The sequence below is a fragment of the Musca autumnalis genome, unplaced genomic scaffold (genome assembly GCF_047663935.1).
Source record: "Musca autumnalis isolate F117 unplaced genomic scaffold, ASM4766393v1 scaffold_3, whole genome shotgun sequence".
In the NCBI taxonomy this organism is placed as follows: Eukaryota; Metazoa; Arthropoda; class Insecta; order Diptera; family Muscidae; genus Musca; species Musca autumnalis.
The window spans coordinates 7477428-7502010 of NW_027411866.1; the positions used below are offsets into that span (position 1 = coordinate 7477428).

Genomic DNA, 24583 nt, shown 5'->3' on the forward strand with positions numbered 1-24583 from the left:
TATACATATTTTTTTTAAATATTTGTTGTTTAAAAATTTGAAACATTTTTGTCGATCCCTTTTTATTTTGTTTCATATATGTCTTGTTGTATTAATTTCATTTCTTTTTATAAAGAAACAGCCACAGTTTCAATATTTGCCTACAATGTTTGGTTTGGTCGGAACGCAGTTGTGTTTCTTTTTATTATTGTTTTTTTTTGCATTTCTTGCTGCATGCATTTAAAGTGCTAAAAATTACTTGACAGCAACAATATTTGGTTATTAGTGGTTGGTCTGAACGGGGGTTTTGGAATATTTCACAGTGTTTTTGTGATATTTTTTTTTGGTTTGGTTGCAAAGCTGCTGAAATATTTGGGTATATGAAAATTTGCATAGTAGCAGTTGAATGTGGTGAGACACAGTCTTCTTCATTTATTGTGTTTCTTCTTCTTCTTCTTTATCATCAACATAGTGTTAATTACTCGTATAAATATTGACTTTGCGTTATGCGGAAACCAACAGCAGAAAAAATTATTATTAATGTTGACTGAAATGCTTATTTTTTATCAGTTATGCATGATACTCTGCTCAAAAAAATTAATAAAAAAAAAAACAAGACAATTTGTTTGGTGGGTAGCAGATCGAATGAATTATGACCAAAAGCAGAAATATGTGTTAACAAAATATTGGAAGTCGGCTGGAAGGAATTTTTTGTTATTTTTAACTGTTTTATGTTACTTTTGCTGAAATAAATTTTTTTCAAACAAAATTTGGATATAAGCAACTGTTACTTATAAACGTATTTTGCTATTTTAGGCTGCATTTTTGTAACAAACGTTCGTATAAATATTTTCTACAGTCTAATTCTTATTTTGTTAGCATAAAATATACAAACCCAAGAGATTCTTATAAATGAATTGAGGAAACAAAAGGAAAAAGTACATTTTTAGTTTAATTTGATATGAAAACCAATGATAATATTCAAATCAAACTACAAAAGAAGCATGAAAAGCATCTTTTTCCATCAAAGGGTCCTTTGTATATCCCACGTATTACGCAAACGTTTTCAAATTACTATTGGTCTTCATTTTAACTATCGCATTTGAATAAAATAGGAAGAAGTGCTTGTATTTAAATAAATTTGATTACTATTCTGATGATTTTATTCGATCAGAATAAAAACAAAAGTTCTCAAATTGCTTAAATCTAAATTCCCCTTTAAAAAATCAAAATTTTTCCTAACCAAGTCAATCATCATGAAACGTAATTGCAACCCTGCACACTCAGCCTCCCCAAGTTTAAAACAACAACATCAATTATTTATGAAATTTGCATTTTACTATAAAAATCAATAATAATTAAAATCATTTATTTATGACATTTAACAATTTATCTATCTAATTGCCGGTAACTGGCGAGATGAGATGTGGACAATGAAATCCACCAAAGAAATAGGCAACAGATGCTTGGCAGCCAGCTTTTCATGCAATATGACGCACAAATTCCCGCACTCTTTCTCCTCCGGTTCACAAAACATTTAAACTTGTGGGAATTATGAAAATTATTAATAACAACAAGAAGAGAAAAAAAGTGCGATGTGCCTGCAACAGCATTTTAGAAACTGGCAGGCAACAACATCATTAAGGCCAATGTCGATGTATTTAAATGTTGTTTTATTTTCTAGTTTTGTTGCTGTTGTTTTTGCAAAGCAAAAAAAAAAAAATATTCTATATTATTTGATGTGTGTGCTGTTTTGCGGTTATGAGTCTCACTAATCTATATGTGTGTATGTCCACTGTACATGTTCTGGTTTATGCATGCATATGATGCACACGCATTTAACTGTCACTTTTTATGACATTTTACAATTTCAATTTGTTCTTATATTGTATAAGAAAAGAAGAAGGCGTGAAATCAAACGAAAAAAAGTTAAACAATTTTATAATTTTTCTGAGAAGTGACAGTGGGACCTTAAAAGCAATAATAGACTGGGCTGCAAAGACTTCATTTTGTTAATCATTCTAAAACAGATTATATGGCTTTCTAAAAATAGTTTAAAGCAATTTACTGTTGTTTTATTCATTTGGGCAGGTTTTTTTGTTAAAAATACGGATATAAGTAACTGTTGCTTATAACCGAATATTGGTCTAAAAAGTTGTATTTTGGCAGTTACAACTCATGGGATTAAGTTTTATATTATTTCCCATAGATTAAAATTTATATAATATAGGATAAAGTTTTGGGAATAAGTTTTAGATAGTTTCCCATTAATTTTTTAAGCCTCAAATGCTGTTTTGTTTATTTTTATAATAAATGACCCTACACAGAAAAAATCCGGCGATAAGAAAATTGTCAAATTGACGAAATTCGATAAAATTATTTGATCACAAAGTAAAAATACAACTGATAAAATATTTCACATATTGACTTAAATATTTATCGATTTTTTATAGAATTTTTTTCATCAAGAAAATATTTTTTGTTTTCAAGGAAAATGTGGAATATTTTAATAAATATTTTTGTCTATATGTGAAATATTTTATCAGCTGCATTTTTACTTTGTAATCAAAAAATTTTATCGAATTTTATCAATATGAAAATTTTTTTATCGCCGGAAAATCGATAAGTTTTTGACTGAATCTTTGAATTTTTTTATCAAATGGCAACAATTTTTATTCGGTGTAAATTGGGATGTGGAGCATCAACAACAATTTTTAGAGCAATATATAATTTCCATTAGATTTTAGCACAAAAAATTTTATTTTTTTAGGCTAGGTAAACGTGGTGTTTTTTTCTTGATTTTTGAAATAAATCACCCCAAATTGGGATGTGCAGCACCAAGCACAATTTTTTGAAGCAATTGCTACTTCTAATTTCTTTCAGAAATGTTTTTTTACACAAAAAACGGATATAAGTAACTGTTGCTTATAACCGAATAGTTGTGTAAAAAGTTGTATTTTGGTATATCGAATTCTTTGAATGCAGTTTTTTGCTATTTCCATAGCCTTCATCTCTAACGAGAGACCAGAGCTCCGATTTATTCGCGAGTGAAAAGTGGTAAGTTTTTTGGGTGCAATTTTTTGGTGGGGGTGTGGTAAGTTTTTCTTTGGTGGGGGGAGGAGCAAGTTGCTTCCCTCAACTTGCTCGAATTCGAGAAGAGTTCCACTCGCGAGTCGAATTCAAGCGAGTATTGGGAGCTCTGCAAGATACTGTTCTAGTAAACCAATAATCCGAAGAACACGGTTTCGGACCTTTGGAGGCCCAGTCATCCGTTTTATAACCACAATTCTTTGATAGTCGCAAAAAGGTCGACGTCTTAAAGAGCAGAACATGCAAATTATCGATAATAGATCAGGATGCTTTTAATGAAACTCTATGTACTTCCCAAGCATCCTTTGAGGCAGGGAAATTCCGAAGAGTCAAACCCTGCGAAACATCTAGTGTCTGAAACTAACCAAAACCAGCTCGATGTTGACAAACGGCAACCAGGCAGTGGTATTTTCTGCGAAGCCTGTGGAATCTGAAAAAATACTGACTTGAATGTAGCAATTGAGGCCAATATCTTCAGTTAAGTGCACCACTGAAATGTGGCAGGCTGCGAATGATATTGTAGACTCTAAACATTCCCTTAAAATCCGCTGAAGCCCATAAGAGGAGCTGCATACTGCTAAGCCGTTGATGAATAACGTTCGCCACAAAGGCGAGTCCGGAAAGACGAGTTCGAGGCGTGGAAAGGCGAGGAGGAAACTTTTAAAGGGCCTGGAGGAAATTACAAAAGGGGAATAGGACAGTTTTTCTATAGAAGAACAAAAATCTCTCCATAGTATACAAGGTCATCTAATAGAAAGAAGAGTGATATGTCTTCTTATAGAAAACCACCAGGTCTTCATGTAGAAGATAACCAGGTCTTCTTCTAGAAGACCAATAGATCTACTTTCAGAAGACCCCAAAGTTTGCTTACGGAAGACCAGAAGTTCTTATTCTTATAGAAGGCCACCACCAAGTCTTCTTCTTATAGAACACCACCAGGTCTTCTTATAGAAGACCAAAAGATATTCTTACGAAAGACCACGAGGAGTTTTTATAGAAGACAAAAGATCTTCTTAGAGAAGACCTCAAGGTTTTCTTACTAAAGACCACCAGGTCTTCTTTTAGAAGACCACCAGATCTTCTTATAGAAGACCAAAATGTATTCTTACGGAAGATCACGAGGAGTTCTTATAGAAGACCAAAAGATCTTCTTACAGACGACCACAAGGTTTTCTTACTGAAGACTACCAGGTCTTCTTATAGAAGACCATCAACAGGTCTTCTGATAGTCTTCCAATAGAAGACCACCAGGTCTTCCTATAGAAGGCCACCAGGTCTTCCTATAGAAGGCCACCAGGTCTTCCTATAGAAGGCCACCAGGTCCTCCTATAGAAGACCACCAGGTCTTCCTATAGAAGACCACCAGGTCTTCCTATAGAAGACCACCAGGTCTTCCTATAGAAGACCACCAGGTCTTCCTATAGAAGACCACCAGGTCTTCCTATAGAAGACCACCAGGTCTTCTTATAGAATACAATCGGGTTTTCTTATGTAAGACCACCAAGTTTTCCTCTTCTAGGTCTTCTTCTAGAAGACCACCAGGTCTTCATATAGATGACCATCAGGCCCTCTTATAGAAGACCACCTGGTCTTCTCATAGGAGACCACGACGTCAACCATATCATCTTATAGAAGACCACCAGGTCTTCTTATAGAAGACCATCAGGTCTTCTTATAGAGACCACCAGGTCTTCTTAGAGAAGACCACCATGTCTTCTTATAGAACACCACCAGGTCTTCCTATAGAAGACCACTAGGTCTTCTTATAGAAGACCACTAGGTCTTCTTATAGAAGACCACTAGGTCCTCTTATAGAAGACCACTAGGTCTTCTTATAGAAGACCACCAGGTCTTCTTATAGAAGACCACCAGGGCTTCTTATAGAAGACCACCAGGGCTTCTTTTAGAAGACCACCAGGGCTTCTTTTAGAAGACCACCAGGGCTTCTTTTAGAAGACCCCCAGGTCTTCTTCTTATAGAAGACCACCAGGTCTTCTTCTTATAGAAGACCACCAGGTCTTCTTATAGATGACAATCAGGTATTCTTATAGAAGACCATCAGGTCTTCTTATAGAAGACCATCAGGTCTTCTTATAGAAGACCATCAGGTCTTCTTATAGAAGACCATCAGGTCTTCTTATAGAAGACCACCAGTTCTTCTTATTGAAGACCACCAAGTCTTCTTATAGAAGACCATCAGGTCTTTTTATAGAAGACCACAAGGTCTTCTTATAGAAGACCACAAGGTCTTCTTGTAGAAGACCACAAGGTCTTCTTATAGAAGACCACCAGGACTTCTAATGAAAGACCATAAAGTCTTCTTATGAAATACCACAAGGTCTTCTTATGGAAGTCCATAAGTTCGTCTTATGGAAAACTACAAGGTCTTCTAACCACAAGCTCCTTTTAAAACAGGCCACAACCCAAAGTCTTGTCTTCTTTTTATAGAATCCGACAAGGTTTTCTTCATATAGAAGACCACAAGGTCCACACAAAGTATTTACCTTATAGAAGACCACAAGGTCTTCTCATAGAAAACCACAATGTTCTCTCATTAAAGACCACAAGGTCTTCTTATGGATTTCAATAAAATCTATACCTTCCTAGGGAGAGCCAGATTTCTTTGATTGGTCCTTCGATCCAAAATATTTGAATTTTAAGTTGAGGCCCATTTACTTTACATCCCTTCCTTCTCCTTTCATTCTTTTCCGTTTCCATGGTTCTAAATTGTATTTCTGTTTACAAAAAATGGTTCTTCGGTCTAAAGATTAATGGAGCTGAGGAGGATTTCCTTACAATTCATTTGTTCCACATATTTTGTTTCCACTGCCCTGAATTGCGTTTTTTTTTTAATTTACGCCTTCAGTAAGCTGTCAAAATTCGATGCTCATGAAAAAATAGCAACAACAACGTACTTGCCGGCGAGTCAGCCAGCCAGTCATTGAGGCGTGGGCGCATTTGGCAAACGTCTCCAATTAAATGGCACCATTTCAGTTGAGCTCTTTTTTATGTTTTATTTATTTTTTTTCTTTTTTGTGAATGAATTGAATGAAGAAAATGAGTTGTTGTTGTTGTTGTTTGTGGCGGACATCAATGAAACACAAAACAAACATTGTGATGAGTAATACTACGATTTGCATATAGAGCACAAAAATACGTATGTTCATATACATATATGTATGTAAGATGCTATAAAAATTGTGTTTAGGTGTGGGTGTTTGAATTAGAAAATGCCATTTGCCTTTTCCTCTGAGGCTTACCTGTTGTACACTGGGAGTAAAATTTGTATTAGCAGGTGAATCCAATGGTGTTGAGGAGCTGCTCGAATGACAGCTATCCTGGGAGATATTCTGTAAACAGAAATTTAATTACATAATTAGTTTAGGGGAAATTGGGACAATAGTTTTTTTTTTGTTTTTGTTGTTGTTTGTGTGTGTACCCACCTGGTTTGTAAAATTGCGCACTGTCACCGAATTCGGTGTTGAGGCACTGGAGTTATTGTTGTTGGCATTAAAATTATAATTATCCAAGGGATTTGTCATGGCAATTAGAGAATTGAGAATTTCGGGTGTATTGGGCTTGGAGCATAAACCTCCCGAGCCTTCCACACCCAACAACGATGAAGGAGGTATATTTAAATTAAACATTTTGTGTGTGTATTTTGTTATAGACTATTTTTTCTGAATTTAAATTTTTTTGCAAAAAATAAGGCTGTTGTTTTAGCTTCCTCTTCTTGTTTTTTGTTAAGCTAAGATTTTGTTGTTTGAAACACTTATAAATTAAAATCACAGTTTAAGGCCTTCGTTACAAAATATTTTCTTCGTTTGCTTTTGTTCTTAAAAAAATTTCTTCTTTTGGTTTTTTTTTTTGTGGGGAAAGAAGCAAATTTTGCGTTTTGGTTTTTAGAATTCTAATTTTTTCAATTTGGGATTATGGTGAGCTGCTGCTGCTGGGTATGCTTTGTTGAATCTCTTTAGGCGTTGACAATCCATTACCCAACAGAGACAATTTAAACTGCAAAGAAAAGCAAGAAAAAGAGAGAAATTAATACATTATAAAAAATTGAATAAAAAATTTGTACTTGAAAAAAAAAAAAAAAATAATTGAAATTTATGGGAAAAACATGTTGTTGTTGTTGCTTAATTGCAGCAGAGACTATTTAATCAAATCAATTAAACAATTAATGCTCAGCGTGGAGAGACTTTGAGCAGTCATTAAGGCGAGTGTTGGTGTTTTCCAAATGTATATTGTACGCGTTTTTTTGGGGGAATTTATGTCTGTCCGTCTGTCTGTCCGCTCCACCAAAAGGTGTGGTATTGTGGTTGTTTCTTTGCCGTCTTCTTCTTGTTCTGCTGCCTTTGTCCATATTTAACCCCCATAATGACTTTTTTATTTATACATATTAAAAAAAGAACATTTCCTATCCCAACCATGCTACGTTTAGAATAACATGTTTGGCATTCTTCCACATTTCTTGTGAAAAAATACAACACAACAAAACAAAAAAAAAAAACAAAGAATATTGAGAACTCAAGAGAAAAAAGAACTTGTACATGTTCAAGTAGTTCCATACGGGAACAATAAAAACTCATAAATCATAATTCTTTTTTGGTTTTTCGTGTGTGCGTCGTGTGTTTTTTCTATTCTTTTTTTTTTTTTTTGAGTTATGAATGTGTGTATCTCTTTTAAGAGGTTTGGTATACAACTTTAAATGGAACACTCAATGGAAAAACATTTATCAGAGTAGTTGGGCAATAATAGCACAAAAGTTCAGAATATATGAAATAGCTTAAAAATAAATTTTTCCCAAAAAAAAAAAGAAATTTCAAAATAATTTTCTTAAGAAATATTGTGGAAAAATCATCAAAACCTTTTTTAAACACCATTTAAAATCATGTAAACTATTCCAAATTGAAAATATGTTGCTTTTAAGCAAAAATTCGGATATAAGCAACAGTTGCTTATAAGCGAATTTTGCTTGAAAATTATTGCTTATGTTACCAAAGCCACAGAAAAGTTATTTGCAGTTTCTTATAAAATATTTTATATATTCCATTTTAAATATTTTGTCAAACTAAATGAATTTTAATAATTATTATAAAATTTAATAATAATTAATAATTATTGTGGACCTCATAACAACATAATACACGGGAGGCACACCGAAAATTAATAATTATTCTAAAAATTCCCTTTTCATTATTCTCATTGTAATTAGTTCATCGAAAGTTCCATAAATAAAAAACAGAGTTTTAGGAAAAGCTTCGTATTAGTCATTCAACTCTTTTCCCCACCCATAAACTCAGTCCCTATCCCATGAACTTTTTGGAGCGAAATTCCCAAAAAAATTTTAAAATTGTCCTTGTGGTATTGTGTGAGAAGCTCACGTTTTCAAAATATTATAGCTGACATAACAAAAAAAAAAAAAAAAAAAATAATAAATAAATAAAAAATAAAAATATGTAAATTCCAAAGGGCAATTGTTAAAAATTTATATTGCTGTGGTTTTTATGGGGGAAGCTTGACTAACTAGACGAACGAGACAGCTAGACTACCACATGTTTTCAAAAGAAATATTTGACATACTTCCTTGACAGACACATAAATTAACAGGCAAAATTGATGTATTAAAAAAAAAACACACAAAAAACAAATTGATGTATTTCAAAATTTTGCAAACAGGAACTGGGAAAGTGATCAAACAAACAACAAGCTGTGAAAAAGTTTGCGGATTTGAATTTTTATATTAAAAATTTAGCTGAATTGATTTTTTCAACAGAAAAAGTTCGTTGAATTGACTTTTTCCATAGAAAAGGTCCTTTGAATTGAATTTTTCTATAGAAAATGTCCGCTGAATTGACTTTTTCTATAAAAAAAGTTAGCTGAATTGAATTTTCTATAGAAAAAGTTCGTTGAGTTGACATTGAGACATTGAGAGTTGACAATAGAATGGAATTTTACTGTAGAGAAAGATAGCTGAACTGGCTTTTTCTATAGAAGAGTTAGCTGAATTGACTTTTTCTATAAAAAAAAGTTGGCTGATTTGACTTTTTATATAAAAAAGTTAGCTGAATTGATTTTTTCTACAGAAAAAGTTCGTTGAATTGACTTTTTCCATAGAAAAAGTTCGATTAGTTTCTAGAGAAGAAGTAAAATGAGTTGCATTTTTCTAGAGAAAAAGTTGGCTAAGTTTATTTTTTCTATAGAAAAAGTTAGCTGAATTGATTTTATCTATTGAAAAAGTTAATTTTATTGATTTTTTTCTACAGAAAAATGTTGCTGAATTGTCTTTTTCTATAGAATAATTCCGCTGAATTGTGTTTTTCTATAGAAAAAGCTTGCTGCATTGACTTATTTAATAGAAAAAGTTTGCTGAATTGAACTTTTTAAAAAAGTAAGCGGAATTCAAATTTTCTATAGAAAAATCTTGGTGAATTCAATTTTTTATACAAACAGTTTGCTGAATTGACTTTTTCTATAGAAAAAGTTTGCTAAATTAAATTTTTCTATAGAAACAATTTGGATTGGTAGACCTTTTTTGGCGAAAAAGTTAGCTGAATTGTATTTTTTTAAAGAAAAAGTTAGCTGAATTAGCTTCTTGTATAGAAAAATTTTGTTGAATTGCATTTTTCTAAAGAAAACAATCTTTAAATTAACTTTTTCTCCAGAAAAAGTTTGCTGAATTGACTTCTTCTACAGAAAAAAGTTTTCTAAATTGATCTTTTCTATAGAAAAAGGTTGCTGAATTCAATTTTCTATAAAAAATTTAGCTGAGTTCAATTTTTCTATAGAAAAAGTAAGCTAAATTATATTTTTCTATAGAAAAAGTTCGTTTAATTGACTTTTTCTAGAGAAACAGTTTGGTGAATTCAATTTTTCTAAAGAAACAGTTTGCTGAATTGACTTTTTCAATAGAAAAAGTTTGGATTAGAGAAAAAGTTAGCTGAATTGAATTTTTCTAAAGAAAAAGTTAGCTGAATAAGACTTTTTTGTAGAAAAAGTTAGCTGAATTGACTTTTTCTATAGAAGAAGTTCGATTAATTGATTTTTTCTAGAGAAAAGGAGCTGAATTGTATTTTTCTAGAGAAAAAGTTGGCTCAGTTTACTTTATCTATAGAAAAAGTTCGCTGAATTTTTATTTGTTGAAAAAGTTCATTTTATTGATTTTTTTCTACAGAAAAATTTTGCTGAATTGACTTTTTCTATAGAATAATTCCGCTGAATTGCCTTTTTCTATAGAAAAAGCTTGCTGCATTGACTTATGTAATAGAAAAAGTTCGCTGAATTAAATTTTTTATAGAAAAAGTTAGCTGAAATCAAATTTTCTGTTGAAAAATTAGCTGAATTCAATTTTTCTATAAAAAAGTTAGCTAAATTCAATTTTTCTATAGCAAAAATGTGCTAAATTTAATTTTTCTCTGGAAAAATCTTGGTGAATTCCATTTTTCTATAGAAACAGTTTGCTGAATTGACTTTTCCTATAGAAAAAGTTTGCTAAATTACAGTTTTCTATAGAAAAAATTTGTATTAATAAGACCTTTTTTAGAGAAAAAGTTAGCTGAATTGTATTTTTCTAACGAAAAAGTTAGCTGAATTAGCTTCTTGTATAGAAAAATTTTGCTGAATTGCATTTTTTTACAGAAAACAATCTTTATATTAACGTTTTCTCCAGAAAAAGTTCTTTAAATAAACTTTTTCTCCAGAAAAAGTTTGCTGAATTTACTTTTCTACAGAAAAAAAGTTTGCTTATTGATCTTTTCTATAGAAAAAGGTTGCTAAATTCAATTTTCTATAAAAAAATTTAGCCGAGTTCAATTTTTCAATAGAAAAAGTAAGCTAAATTATATTTTTCTATAGAAGAAGTTCGTTTAATTGACTTTTTCTAGAGAAACAGTTTGGTGAATTCAATTTTTCTAAAGAGACAGTTTGCTGAATTGACTTTTTCTATAGAAAAAGTTTGGATTAGAGAAAAAGTTAGCTGAATTGTTTTTTCTAAAGAAAAAGTTAGCTGAATTAGTTTCTTGTATAGAAAAATTTTGCTGAATTGCATTTTTCTAAAGAAAAAGATCTTTAAATTAACTTTTTCTTCAGAAAAAGTTTGCTGAATTGACTTTTCCTACAGAAAAAAGTTTGCTAAATAGATCTTTTCTATAGAAAAAGGTTGCTGAATTCAATTTTTCTATAAAAAATTTAAGAAAAATTAAGCTAAATTATATTTTTCTATAGAAAAAGTTCGATTAATTGACTTTTTCTGGGGAAGTGAAAGTGAGCTGAGTATGGAAAAGCAATGCTAAATTGATCATTTTTTATAGAAACACTCTGCTGAATTGCATTTTTTTAAGAAAAGATAGTTAAATTTACTTTTTATCTAAAAAAAACGTTGCTGAATTTATTTTTTATAAAAGATAACTAAATTTAATTTTTCTATAGAAAAACTTTGCTCAACTTTGTTCAATTTTTCTCTAGAAAAAGTTGGTGAATTCAATTTTTCTATAGAAATAGTTTGCGGAATTGACTTTTCCTAGAGAAAAAGTTTGCTAAATTAAATTTTTCTATAGAAAAAATTTGGATTAATAGACCTTTTTTAGAAGAAAAGTTAGCTAAATTGTATTTTTCTAAGGAAAAGGTTAGCTGAATTAGCTTCTTGTATAGAAACATTTTATTGAATGGCATATTTTTAAAGAAAAATTTCTTTAAATTAACTTTTTCTCCAGAAAAAGTTTACTGAATTGACTTTTTCTACAGAAAAGTTTGCTAAATTGATATTTTCTATAGAAAAAGGTTGCTGAATTCCATTTTTCTATAAAAAATTTAGCTGAGTTCAATTTTTCAATAGAAAAAGTAAGCTAAATTATATTTTTCTATAGAAAAAGTTCGATTAATTGACTTTTTCTAGGGAAAAAGTGAGCTGAATTGTATTTTTCTAAAAAAAGTTAGCTGAATTGACTTCTTGTATAGAAAACCATTGCTAATTTGATCTTTTTATAGAAACACTCTGCTGAATTGCATTTTTTTTAAGAAAAACATCGTTAAATTAATTTTTTATCTAGAAAAACATTGCTGAATTAAATTGAATTTGTAGAAAAACTTTGCTGAATTAAGTCCTTCTAAAGACAAAGTGCTCAGAATTTACTGTTATTTAGAAAAAGTTTTCTGAATTGACTTTTTCTCTAGAATAGTTTCCTGAATTGACTTTTTTGTAGGAAAAGTACGCTGAATTGACTTTTACATAAAAATAGTGCACCAACTTGACTTTTTCCACAGGAAAAATTTGCTGAATTTACTTCTTCTATAGAAAGACTTAGCTAATTGACTTTATCTATGGAGAAACTTTGCTGAACTGACTTGTTCCACAGAAAATGTTCGCTTAATTACTTTTTCTCTAAATAAGTTCGATGAATTGACTTCTTTCTTTAGAAAAAAAATGTCGCTGAATTTACTTTTTCTATAAGAAAGGTTCGCTAAATTGACTTTTCCATAGAAAAAGTTTGCTAACTTGATTTTTCCCACACGAAAAGTTTGCTGAATTTACTTTTTCTATAGAAAAACTTTGGTGAGTTGGCTTTTTTCTATAGAAAATGTTAGCTGAATTTAATTTTTCTTTTGAAACAGATCGATGAATTGACTTTTTCTACAGAAAAAGTTAGTTTGATTGATGTTTTTACGTTTTTAAGTGCCATAAAAACCCAAATTCATTTTGTGAAAAGTTTAATTCAATAATGAAAATGTATTCCCCTTAAACATTCTGGGATTTATGGTATCTTTCGTCGGCAATGGCAAGGATAAGAAATACTGTGACATGGTTTCTCAAGGATTTTAGTCATGTCTGACATGATTTTCACACATACAAAATTTTTATTAAAAGCAATGTAATAAAACCAAAAAAACATCAGCACGACATAAGCATGAACTCGATAACACAGCAAATGCGTTTGTTGATTGTTTACAACTTCCCGCGGACGTGATCAAATTTTGTAAAATGTTCACGCATAAAACCATAAACATTGAAATGAACAAAAAAAAAAAAAAACAACAACAGCAAAATGACAAATTGAAAATACAGACTAATTTTGGTTATATTAATGGCCAGGCGCAATGAATAACAAACTAAATGGCAACTTACTTATGCAGGACACTTTTGGCAAGAAAGAAAGAAAAAAAACAGCAAAATTGCAAATTTAATAAAGAAAGTTTTGAGTTTTAGGCCGTCGTTTGGGAGGTTTTTATGTTAACAACATAAAAACTTTAATGCTATTAAAAACAGCAAAATTTATGGTTCGGACTAATGCCACGAATACTAATGAACAAACGAACGAATGAATCAAACTTTGTTCCCAGCAAAATGGAATTGAAATTAGAAAAAAAATCAAAAAAAAAAGAACTTTTTATGGTAGCAGTAATAGCTTGCAAATATGGTTAGGGGGTTTGGTGCAAAGAGTAAGGGCAACAAACAAAGTAAAAACAAAAAACCAATTATCTGTCTTTAAGTGACTCTAAACAACAGTTCGATATTTATTGGGAACTTACTTTATTGAACGAAAGAATGAAGTAAAGAAAACGCTTAGAAATTCTTTATTGATGAATCGTAACAAACAAATAAACACAGCAGGAACAATGTACCGGCACCCAGAGACACAGAGAATGCTACCATTACCACCGCACCACCATGCCAACCAACAACCATCATCTTCCTCAACCAGACTCATTATCTTTGCCTGGTTATTTGTTTCTTTTTCTATCTCAACTGAGAAAACTTTAATTAAAGTGTAAAAACTGTATCTAAACATTGAGTGAGTCAAACCCTTGGCCTTTTGTAACCCCTGCAACCCCACTCTCTATGTCTCAGGGTTTGCAATCTAAACTAAACTGTGATGGAAAAATAATTGAAGAATTTTTATGAAAGAACTAAGTTTGGCCATAAAGTCATCTGTTGTTATTGTTTTTCGAAATTTCCTCGAGTTAAGGAGGGGTTTGGGGGCGGTAAAAGAAGCATAGAGGAAAATCCAAATAATCTCTGGTTTATTTTCCTTGTGCGTCAACGATATCAATGACATTAATTAGAAAATCGTAAGAAAATTAATGGTAAAACAAAAGAAATTGCGGCAGATCTATAAAATATCTAGGAAAGATAGCTTATTGATACAAGGCAAGAGAGGAAAATGAAATTAATCGGTAAAAGATTTTTAATTAAAATTGCTAAGTCTAATAAAAATAAAGTGGTAAATGACCTCTTGCAAGGTTTAACGTTTATTAAATTCGTATTTGTAAGAAAATATTTACTTGGAAAACTAACTAACTACATTCTTTTCTATCGAAAAGATCAACTCAGCGGACGTTTTCTATAGAAAAAGTCCATTCAGCAAACTTTTACTACAAAAAAGGAAATTCATGGAAAAAGTAAATTCAGTGAACTTTTTCCATAGAAAAAGTCAATTCAGCGAACTTTTTCTATAGAAAAAGTCAATTCAGCGAACTTTTTCTATAGAAAAAGTCAATTCAGCGAACTTTTTTTTATAGAAAAAGTCAATTCAGCGAACTTTTTCTATAGAAAAAGTCAATTCAGCGAACTTTTTCTATAGAAAAAGTCAATTCAGCGAACTTTTTCTATAGAAAATATCAATTCAGCGAATTTTTTCTATAGCAAATTTCAATTCAGCGAACTTTTTCTATATAAAAAGTCAATTCAGCCTACTTTTTCTATAGAAAAAGTCCATTCAGCAAACTTTTACTACAGAAAAAGGAAATTCAGCCAACTTTTGCTACTTTTTCTATAGAAAAAGTCAATTCAGCGAACTTTTTCTATAGAAAAAGTCAATTCAGCAAACTTTTTCTATAGAAAAAGTCAATTTAGCGAATTTTTTCTATAGAAAAAGCCCATTCAGCAAACTTTTACTATAGAAAAAGTAATTTCAGCGAACATTTTCTACTGGAAAAGTGAATTCAGCGAACTTTTTCTATAGAAAAAGTCCATTCAGCGAACTTTTTCTATAGAAAAAGTCCATTCAGCGAACTTTTTCTATAGAAAAAGTCCATTCAGCGAACTTTTTCTATAGAAAAAGTCCATTCAGCGAACTTTTTCTATAGAAAAAGTCAATTCAGCGAACTTTTTTTATAGAAAAGTAAATACAGCGAACTTATTCTATAGAAAAAGTCAATTCTGCGAACCTTTTCTATTGAAAAACAATTCAGTAAACTTTTTCTATAGAAAAAGTCAATTCAGGGAATTTTTCTAAAGAAAAAGTTAATTCAGCGAAATTTGTCTATAGAAAAAGTCAATTCAGCGAACTTTTTTTTATAGAAAAATTCAATACAGCGAACTTGTTCTAAAGAAAAAGTCAATTCAGCGAACTTTTTCTAAAGAAAAAGTCAATTCAGCAAACTTTTTCTATAGAAAGAGTCAATTCAGCGAACATTTTCTATAGAAAAATTCAATTCAGCAAACTTTTTCTATACAAAAAGTCAATTCAGCGAACTTTTTCTATAGAAAAGGTCAATTCAGCGAACGTTTTCTATAGAAAAGAAAATTCAGCGAACTTTTTCTTTAGATAAAGTAAATTCAGCGAACATTTTCTATAGAAAAAGTCAGTTCAGCGAACTTTTTCTATAGAAAAGGTCAATTCAGCGAACGTTTTCTATAGAAAAAGTCAATTCAACGAACCTTTTCTATAGGAAAAGTCAATTCAGCAAACTATTACTATAGGAAAATTTAATTCAGCAAACTTTTTCTTTGGAAAAGTCAATTCAGCAAACTTTTTCTGTAGGGAAAAACTATTCAGGAAACTTTTTCTATGGAAAAAGTATGTTCCGCTAACTGTTTCTTTCAGCAAACAATTTCACCCATTTTTTTTCCTAAAGAAAAATTCAGTTTTGAAACATTTTTTCTATAGAATAAGTCAATTCAGCCAAGTTCGCTCATAGAAAATATCAATTCAGCTAACTTTTCGTTGAGTAAAAATAAATTCAGCAAGTTTTTGTGTTCTATATTTGTTATGATTGTCATACAGGTCTCACAATCACTATTGTCCACTGCAAGGTCATTACGAAAATAATCGATAAAAATCTTCCAACACCTTAAAGTCCATATGATTTATTGTAAACCTGAAACAAATACTTATGTGGCGATCATATCTCGGCACTAAAGCCCAATGAACAGCAACATAATTAAACTTTTTGCTTATCATCTAAAGAGAATTACCCATTACAAGTGGTCTCTGGTATCTAGCAGAAGTTTACACTGCCTTTGGAAACACAATCAAACGACAAGACGTTACCAACAACACGTAAGCGTAGCATGCAGTTGGGAATCGAACCAGTCGGTATTGAACTTACAACATAGTGTTTTTCAGGGCACTGAAGTTTGTTTTGCTTGAAATCAGAGAGACAGACAGACATGAAAAATGTAATTAATTTCAACATTAATTCATTTGTGACACTCGCAAAGAGATTAAAAAGCTTTTGTTTTCTTTTAAATGGAGTGGTAATGGTGCCCCGAGGCAGACGAAAAGGCTTATGGGGGTAGATAATGGTTAATTGTTAAGTAATCTTTGGCATTTTTATAAAGCAATTTTTTTCTTAAATGAGGGGACATTATGCAGGGAAATTGATTCTTTGTGGCACTTTTCCATACTTCCTTCCTCACATTCAGGGGATGATCTGTGAATGGCTTGACATCTGTCTGGCCCAGTTTTTTCTTATTTCCATTCCTTGGAGATTCGAACATTAATGCATTTTAACAATGAACGCGTGTCATAAGGCAGCTCGTTGTAAAGTCATAAAAATTTTAACCCCCTTCCCAAACTTTCCACCCCCATCATCACCATCATGACAAACAATTTGTTTGTGAGAATTATTATAATCTGCTGAATTTGTTATCCGTCCAACCATCCATCGATCCATCCAACCACCAGATTAAAGTGATGAATGAAAAGCCCTTCTTCTGTTTAATGCATTTTGGTGGCACTCAATCTTTCTTTCTACTTTAATGTGTGTCCAGCACATCCCTCGCATATTAAATTTATTACAGGCATTATATTGCTCTGCAAATGAGTGAGTGTGTGTCTGTCCGTCCGTTGTAAAACATGCTGCAATGCATAAAGTAGCAACACAGCAGACGTGCTGTCTGTGACCCATTTTTCGCATTCGGAATTGTGTAAAATAACTGCATGACTTGAAACATGGAATAACTATCAACGACTATGCATAACAAAAGAACAAGAAGTAGGAGAAGAAGAAGCAAAAAAAAAGTTGGGAATAAGGAGTAGAACAATTCTTGTTAAACATTTATTGCAAAATGTTGCTTGTGTTCACAACTTATTTCAAACTTGTGACATATTTGCTATGTGAATTTTTCAAAACGGCGTTATAAGTTGTAATAAAACAAATTTTTGAGAACATAGAGGATGGACAATCACAAGAAGATAATAAGCAAAATAGGGGTGGATATTTGCTATGTCAAAAAAACTTACCTAAGTTGAGTTTTTCTATACAAATAGAAAAATCCGCTTAATTGAATTTTTCTATAGAAAAAGTTCGCGGAATTGACTTTTCTATAAAAAAAGTTCGCTGAATTGACTTTTTCTATACAAAAAGTTCGCTGAATTGATTTTTTCTGTAGTAAAAGTTTGCTGAATGGACTTCTTCTATAGAAAAAAAATCGCTGAATTGACTTTTTCCATAGAAAAAGTTCGCTGAATTGACTTTTCCATAGAAAAAGTTCGCTGAATTGACTTTTTCCATAGAAAAAGTTTGCTGAATTGACTTTTTCTATACAAAAAGTTTGCTGAATTGACTTTTTCTATAGAAACAGTTTGCTGAATTGACTTTTTCTATACAAAAAGTTTGCTGAATTGACCTTTTCTATAGAAAAAGTACGCTGAATTGACTTTTTCTATAAAAAAAGTTCGCTGAATTGACTTTTGCATTAGAAAATGTTCGCTGAATTTATTTTTCTGTAGTAAAAGTTTGCTGAATGGATTTTTTCTATAGAAAAAGTAGGCTGAATTGAATTTTTCTATAGAAAAGTTCGCAGAATTGAATTTTTCTATAGTAAAATTTCGATGAATTTACTTTTTATGTAGTAAAACTTTGCTGAATGGACTTTTTCTATAGATAAAGTTCGCTGAATTGACTTTTTCTATGGAAAAAGTTCGCTGAATTGACTTTTTCTATAGATAAAGTTCGCTGAATTGATTTTTCTATTGAACAATTTCGCTGAATTAACTTTTATCCATAGAAAGGGGCGCTGAAGTGACATTCTCGATAGATAAAATTCGCTGTATTGGATTTTTCTAAAGAAAAATTTCACTGAACTGAATTTTTCTATAGAGAAAGTTAGCTGAATTGAGTTTTCGATAGAAAAAAGTTCCACGAATTGACTTTTCATTATAAAAGTTTCGGTGAATTTGATTTTGCTTTAGAAAAACTTAGCTGAATTTACCTTTTCTATGGGAAAAGTAAGCTGAACTAAATTTTGCGACAAAATAGTCCGCTAAATTGATATTTTCTATGGAAAAAGTTAGCTGAATTGTGTTATATAGAAATAAAGTGTACGTTGGATTGTGTTTTTCTATAGAAAAAGTTAGCTGAATTGAGTTTTCGATAGAAAAAAGTTCCACGAATTGACTTTTCATTATAAAAGTTTCGCTGAATTTGATTTTGCTTTAGAAAAACTTAGCTGAATTTACCTTTTCTATGGGAAAAGTAAGCTGAACTAAATTTTGCGACAAAATAGTCCGCTAAATTGATATTTTCTATGGAAAAAGTTAGCTGAATTGTGTTATATAGAAATAAAGTGTTCGTTGGATTGTGTTTTTCTATAGAAAAAGTTCGCTGAATTGGTTTTTGGTTTGACTTCTTGTATAGGAAAAGTTACCTGAACTGACTTTTTACAGAAAAATTTCGCTGAATTGACTTTTCTGTAGCAAAATGTTGTTAAATTGGTTTTTTCGATAGAAAAAGTGCGGTGATAAGACTTTTTTATAGGAAAAGTTCGCTGAATTGTCTTTTTCGAAAATGTTAGATAACTTGATTTTTTATATTGAAAAATTTCGCTAAATTAACATTTTTCCATAGAAAGGTGCGCTGAAGTGACATTCTCGATAGATAAAATTCGCTGAATTGGATTTTTCTGAAGAAAAATTTCGCGGATCTGACTTTTTCTATAGAGAAAGTTGGCTGAATTGAGTTTTCGATAGAAAAAATTTTCGTGAATTGACTTTTCATTATAAAAGTTTCGATGAATTTGATTTTGCGTTAGAAAAACTTAGCTGAATTTACCTTTTCTATGGGAAAAGATAGCTTAACAGTATTTTGCGACAAAAATAGTCCGCTAAATTGATATTTTCTATGGAAATAGTTAGCTGAATTGTGCTATATAGAACTAAAATGTTCGTTGGATTGTGTTTTCTATAGAAAAAGTCCGCTGATTCGGTTTTTCCTATAGAAAAAGTTTGTTGAATTGACTTTTTCTATAGAAAAATTTCGCCGAATTGACTTTTTCTCTTGAAAAAGTTCGCTGAATTGACTTTTCTATAGAAAAAGTTCGCTGAATAGAATTTTTCTACAGAAAAAGTTTGCTGAATTGTCTATTCCTATAGAAAAATTTTGCTGAATTGACTTTTTCTATAGAACAAGTTCGATGAATTTACTTTTCCTATAGAACAAGTTGGCTGAATCCACTTTTCCCATAGAAAAATTTTGCTGAATTGACTTTTTCTATAGAAAAAGTTCGCCGAATTGACTTTTTCTCTTGAAAAGTTCGCTGAATTGACTTTTTCTATAGAAAAAGTGCGCTGACTTGACTTTTCGCTGAATTGATCTTTGATGTTGAAATATTTCGCTGACTTTTTCTGAAGGAAAATTTGCTGAATTGACTGTTTTCTATAAAAAAAGTCTGCTGAATTTACTTTTTCTATAGAAAGAGTTCGCTGAATTGACTTTTTCTATAGAAGAAGTCTGCTGAGTTTACTTTTTCTATAAAAAAAGTTCGCTGAATTGACTTTATATACAGAAAAATTTTGCTGAATTGACTTTCCCTATAAGAAAACTTAATTGCATTGTATTTTTCTACAGAAAAGTGGGCTAAATGAACTTTTTTGATAAAAAACTTTGCTGAATTTACTTTTGCTATAGAAAAAGTTTTCTGAACTATCTTTTCTATAGAAAAGGTTCGCTGAAATAATACTGCCTATAGAAAAACCGCGCTGAATTGATGATTTTTCGATGGAAAATCTTTATCAAATTGACTCGAAGTGCATTGAATTGACTTTCCTACAGAAAATGTCAGCTGAATTGACTTTTTGCTATAGAAAAGTGACTTTTCCTATAGAGACGTTTTTGTTGAATAAACTTTTTCCATAGAAGATTTAGCTGAGTTGACTTTTCCGATGGATAAAGTTCGCTGAATGAAAAGAAAATTCGTTGAGTTGACTTTTTCGATGGAAAAAGTTCGCTGAATTGTCTTTTCTTATAGAAAAAGTTGGCTGAATTGACTTTTTCTTTAGAAAATGTTGCTTTAAATAATTTTTCCTTTTGAACAAATTTAATCTCTGTTCCTTTGAGTTTATTTTATTTATAAACTTGACTCCATTTTTGTTTCTCTCTATTTGTTGTAGTAAAGTAATTTTCTCTATATTTTTTGTGGAATAATTTAATTCCAAGAACACTGCATTTTAACGATCTTGACCTTAAAAATATATTAATCAATCAATTTTGTTTATTTTCTAGTTGTGCATAGAGCGAGAAAAAAAATGTAAAATAGTTTTTTTCTTCTTTGCACTCTAGGCAATTATTGTTGCATTTCAAAGAAATCCCATAAAATGCGAATACGCTGAATGCAAACAGAAAACTTTGTTGGCTGGCTTGCTGGCTGACTAGTTGAGTTGTCTTATTGGCAAACATTTCCAAATACGTATCCGCAGAAATCGAGTTGATTACAAGATATTCTATTGACACAAGGCGATAAAAATGAACTTCTCAAAGATTATTTCTTTTTTGTTTTGCAGTTTGTTTTCTACCTTTAAACAAATAAATTAGCTTGGGGGTTTATGGCGGCCCATCCGTACAAAACGGAAAGAGAGCGTCTGTCTGGTTTCATAACACTGAGACGAGACAATTGGCGTACATGTGTGGTGCTGAGGCTGCTGGTTTCCCCCCCCCTTTGGTGTGATTTACTGAATTCATTGTAAATTTTAGATAATTTTTTTTCGTTTCAATTTCATTGACAGAGTTTTGTGGCATTTAAACAGTTCAATACTTATCTGGGGGTATGTAACAACAACAGGTTTACAAATTTGTTGCCGTTTTTATTCTCTCACTATGGGGCACGACGACAACAAACAAGCCTCTCTGCGGCCACAACATTTTTGTTACGTTTCAAAGTATTTTATTTTTCTAAGCCCTGACCTCAAAATGCGTGTGTTGTAAAGCTTCAAATCTACGCACTTTTGTGCGTTTTGTGGCTGAGCGTTTTTTTGCCACTCCATTCCACACACACCATACTTAGACGCCACAAAACTATTTGAAATATTTTTTCAAATGAATTGAATTTATTCTAAATACAGTGTAGGCCAATCAAGTAACGAAACAAAAAAAAAAAAAAAAAAAAAAAAGAAGAAAAAAAGCTTGGTTGCAAAATTTATTAGCTATCATTAAAACACAACCTTTAACATCAACTAATTGCCAGCTTAAATGTGTGATTAGATGTTTGCCAATGATGATGGTGGTGTATACGTTTCCTTCCATAAGGCCCTTTTTCCTGATACCATGTGGGCTCTGCTAATTACCAACCAGTTACACGCTTACATTGGGAAATTAGTTAAACAAAATTAATTGTTCTTAAACATGATCATCATTTAGTCTTCATTAAAAAAGTGTTAAATTTTGTTGTTTTTTTTTTTTTTGAACGCTTTAAAATGGCAAAACAATTGATAGTCCGCGTTTGAAACAAAGTTCGAGATAAAAAACAACTAACAATGTGTATTTTAATTAATTATTAAATAACTTAATTGCTGCCTTTAATAGAACCTTTAATTAAATGTTTAATTTATGTCAGTTATATTTTTTTGTTGCATTGTGTTGTTGCTGTTTTGTTTAGTTTTGCTCTCAAACAACTTTGGCCATTCATAAAATTCTCGCCGTAATTGTCTTTAATTGCAAAATTCTATTTAGTTTGGCATTTTTCTCGCTACGTTCAAACGTGCCAGGAATTTATGGCGACCAGGTCATGTTTTCCATCAAATGTTTCAATTAATCGATGAGAGTGGAGAAGATGATTTGATTTAAAGGAAAAGCCAATTCAACAAACATTTTCTAAAAAAAAAACAATTCAGCAAACAGCGAACTTTTCTATAGAAAATTCTACTCCAGATACCTCCCTTTGTAAACATTTGTTTCCCTTAATATTTTTCAACAAACATTTTTATATATTTCTGGCACAATGAAATGAAAGAGGCGTGAAATCTACAATACTATAAAATACATCACAATCAAAAAAAAAAAAAAAAAATAAATAAATTAAAATAAAATAAAATAAAAATAAAAACATTTAAAATTTGCTTTTAAAATTCCTCTTGTTCATTCAATCGAGACATGAAATAACGACTTATATTTTTTCTTTGAAAAAAGCAACAACAACTGGGACTTTGCAAGTCCCAAAAACGTGCTTATTTTTTGGCAATTAAATGTAATGATTTGTGCAAACATCGAAGCAAAAAAAAAAAACATCTTCCAAAAAACACGTTTTTATAACCCACACCAACAACACATTTTATAAACAATAACAACAACACATCATTCATAATATAAAATTAAATATGCAAGAAGAAGAAGCAAATATTGAATTCTTTATTCTTTAACGATTTTTATGTAATGAGAATAAATTAAAAGGAAATAAAATAACAGCAAAAAAGCATGAACATTTCTGACAAAAAACTATATCAAATTACATTTTTTGGAACCAAAAAGATAACAAATTTTACGGTTTGAAACAAAAAGCTAATTGAATTGTGTTTTTTCTGCAGAAAAAGATAGCTGATAGTTAGCTGAATTAAGTTTTCCTACATAAAAACTTAGTTTTTCTTAAAAATTTAGTTTTTCTATAGGAAAAGTCAGCTGAATTAAATTTTTCTTTAGGAAAAGTCAACGGAATTGTGTTTTTCTAAAGAAAAAGTTTGCTGAATTGACTTTTTTTGTAGAACAAAGTTTGCTGAATTGACTTTTTCTATAGAAAAAGTTCGCTGAATCGATTTTTCTATAGAAAAAATTCGCTGAATTGACTTTTTCTATAGAAAAAGTTCGCTGAATTGGCTTTTTCTATAGAAAAAGTTTGCTGAATTGACTTTTTCTATAGAAAAAGTTCGCTGAATTGATTTTTGTATAGCAAAAATTCGCTGAATTGACTTTTTCTATAAAAAAGTTCGCTGAATTGATTTTTCTATACAAAAACTTCGCTGAATTGGTTTTTCTACAGAAAAAGTTTTCTTTTTCTTTAGAAAAGGTTCTCTAAATTGACTTGTTCAATAAAAAAATTTGCTGAATTGAGTTTCCTGAATTGACTTTTTTATAGAAAAAGTTCGGTGAATTGAATTTTCTATTGAAAAATTCTCTGAATTGACTTTTTTTATAGAAAAAGTTCGATAAATTGACCTTTTAAATAGAAAAAGTTCGACGAATTGATTTTTTCCACAAAAAATGTTCGCTGAATTGACTTTTTCTATAGAAAAAGTTCGCTGAATTGACTTTTTCTATGGAAAAAGTTCGCTGAATTGACTTTTTCTGTAGAAAAAGTTTGCTGAATTGACTTTTTCTATAGAAAAAGTTCGCTGAATTGACTTTTTCTGTAGAAAAAGTTTGCTGAATTGACTTTTTCTATAGAAAAATTCGCTGAATTGAGTTTTTCTATATAAAAACAACTGAATTAGATTTTTCTGTAGAAAAAGTCAGCTGAATTGAGTTCAACAGTAGACAACGTCAGATGAATTGAGTTTTTTTACTGAAACAGCCAGCAAAATTGTGTTTTTCTACAGAAAAACTTCACTAAATTGATTTTTCTTAACAAAAACATAGCTCAATTGAATTTTTCTATAGAAAAAGTTCGCTGAATTAATTTTTCTATAGAAAAAGTTAGCTGAATTAACTTTTTCTTTAGAAAAGGTTCGCTAAATTGACTTTTTTTGTAGAAAAAGTTCGCCGAATTGACTTTTTCTATAGAAAAAATCCGCTGAATTGATTTTTCGATACTAAAAACTTCGCTTTATTGACTTTTCCATACAAAAATTTGCTCAATTGAATTTTCTATGCAAAGTGTTCGCTGAATTCACTTTTCTATACAAAAACTTCGCTGAATTGACTTTTTCTGTAGAAAAATTTTGCTGAAGTGACCTTTTCTATAGAAATACTTGGCTATATTGACTTTTTCTGTACAAAAAGTTGCTTAGTTGACTTTCGCTGAATTGACTTTTTATTTTTTTCGCCGAATTGAATAGAAAAATCTATAGAAAAAGTTCGCTGAACTTAA

The 24583-nt window shown here is 30.7% G+C and overlaps 1 protein-coding gene across 2 annotated transcripts in view; it reads right to left on the bottom strand.

Annotated features, from left to right (window-relative positions):
• Atf3 (Activating transcription factor 3) overlaps positions 1-24583 on the bottom strand; it is a 118969-nt gene that overhangs the window by 31692 nt on the left and 62694 nt on the right. For both annotated transcript variants that reach the window (XM_073979450.1, XM_073979452.1), the window contains exons 4-5: positions 6513-7083; positions 6330-6419 (exon numbers count right to left, since the gene is read on the bottom strand). In XM_073979450.1, the coding sequence (XP_073835551.1) occupies positions 6330-6419; positions 6513-6716 (294 nt within the window). In that variant the 5' untranslated portion in view covers positions 6717-7083. The remainder of the gene's footprint in view (positions 1-6329; positions 6420-6512; positions 7084-24583) is intronic.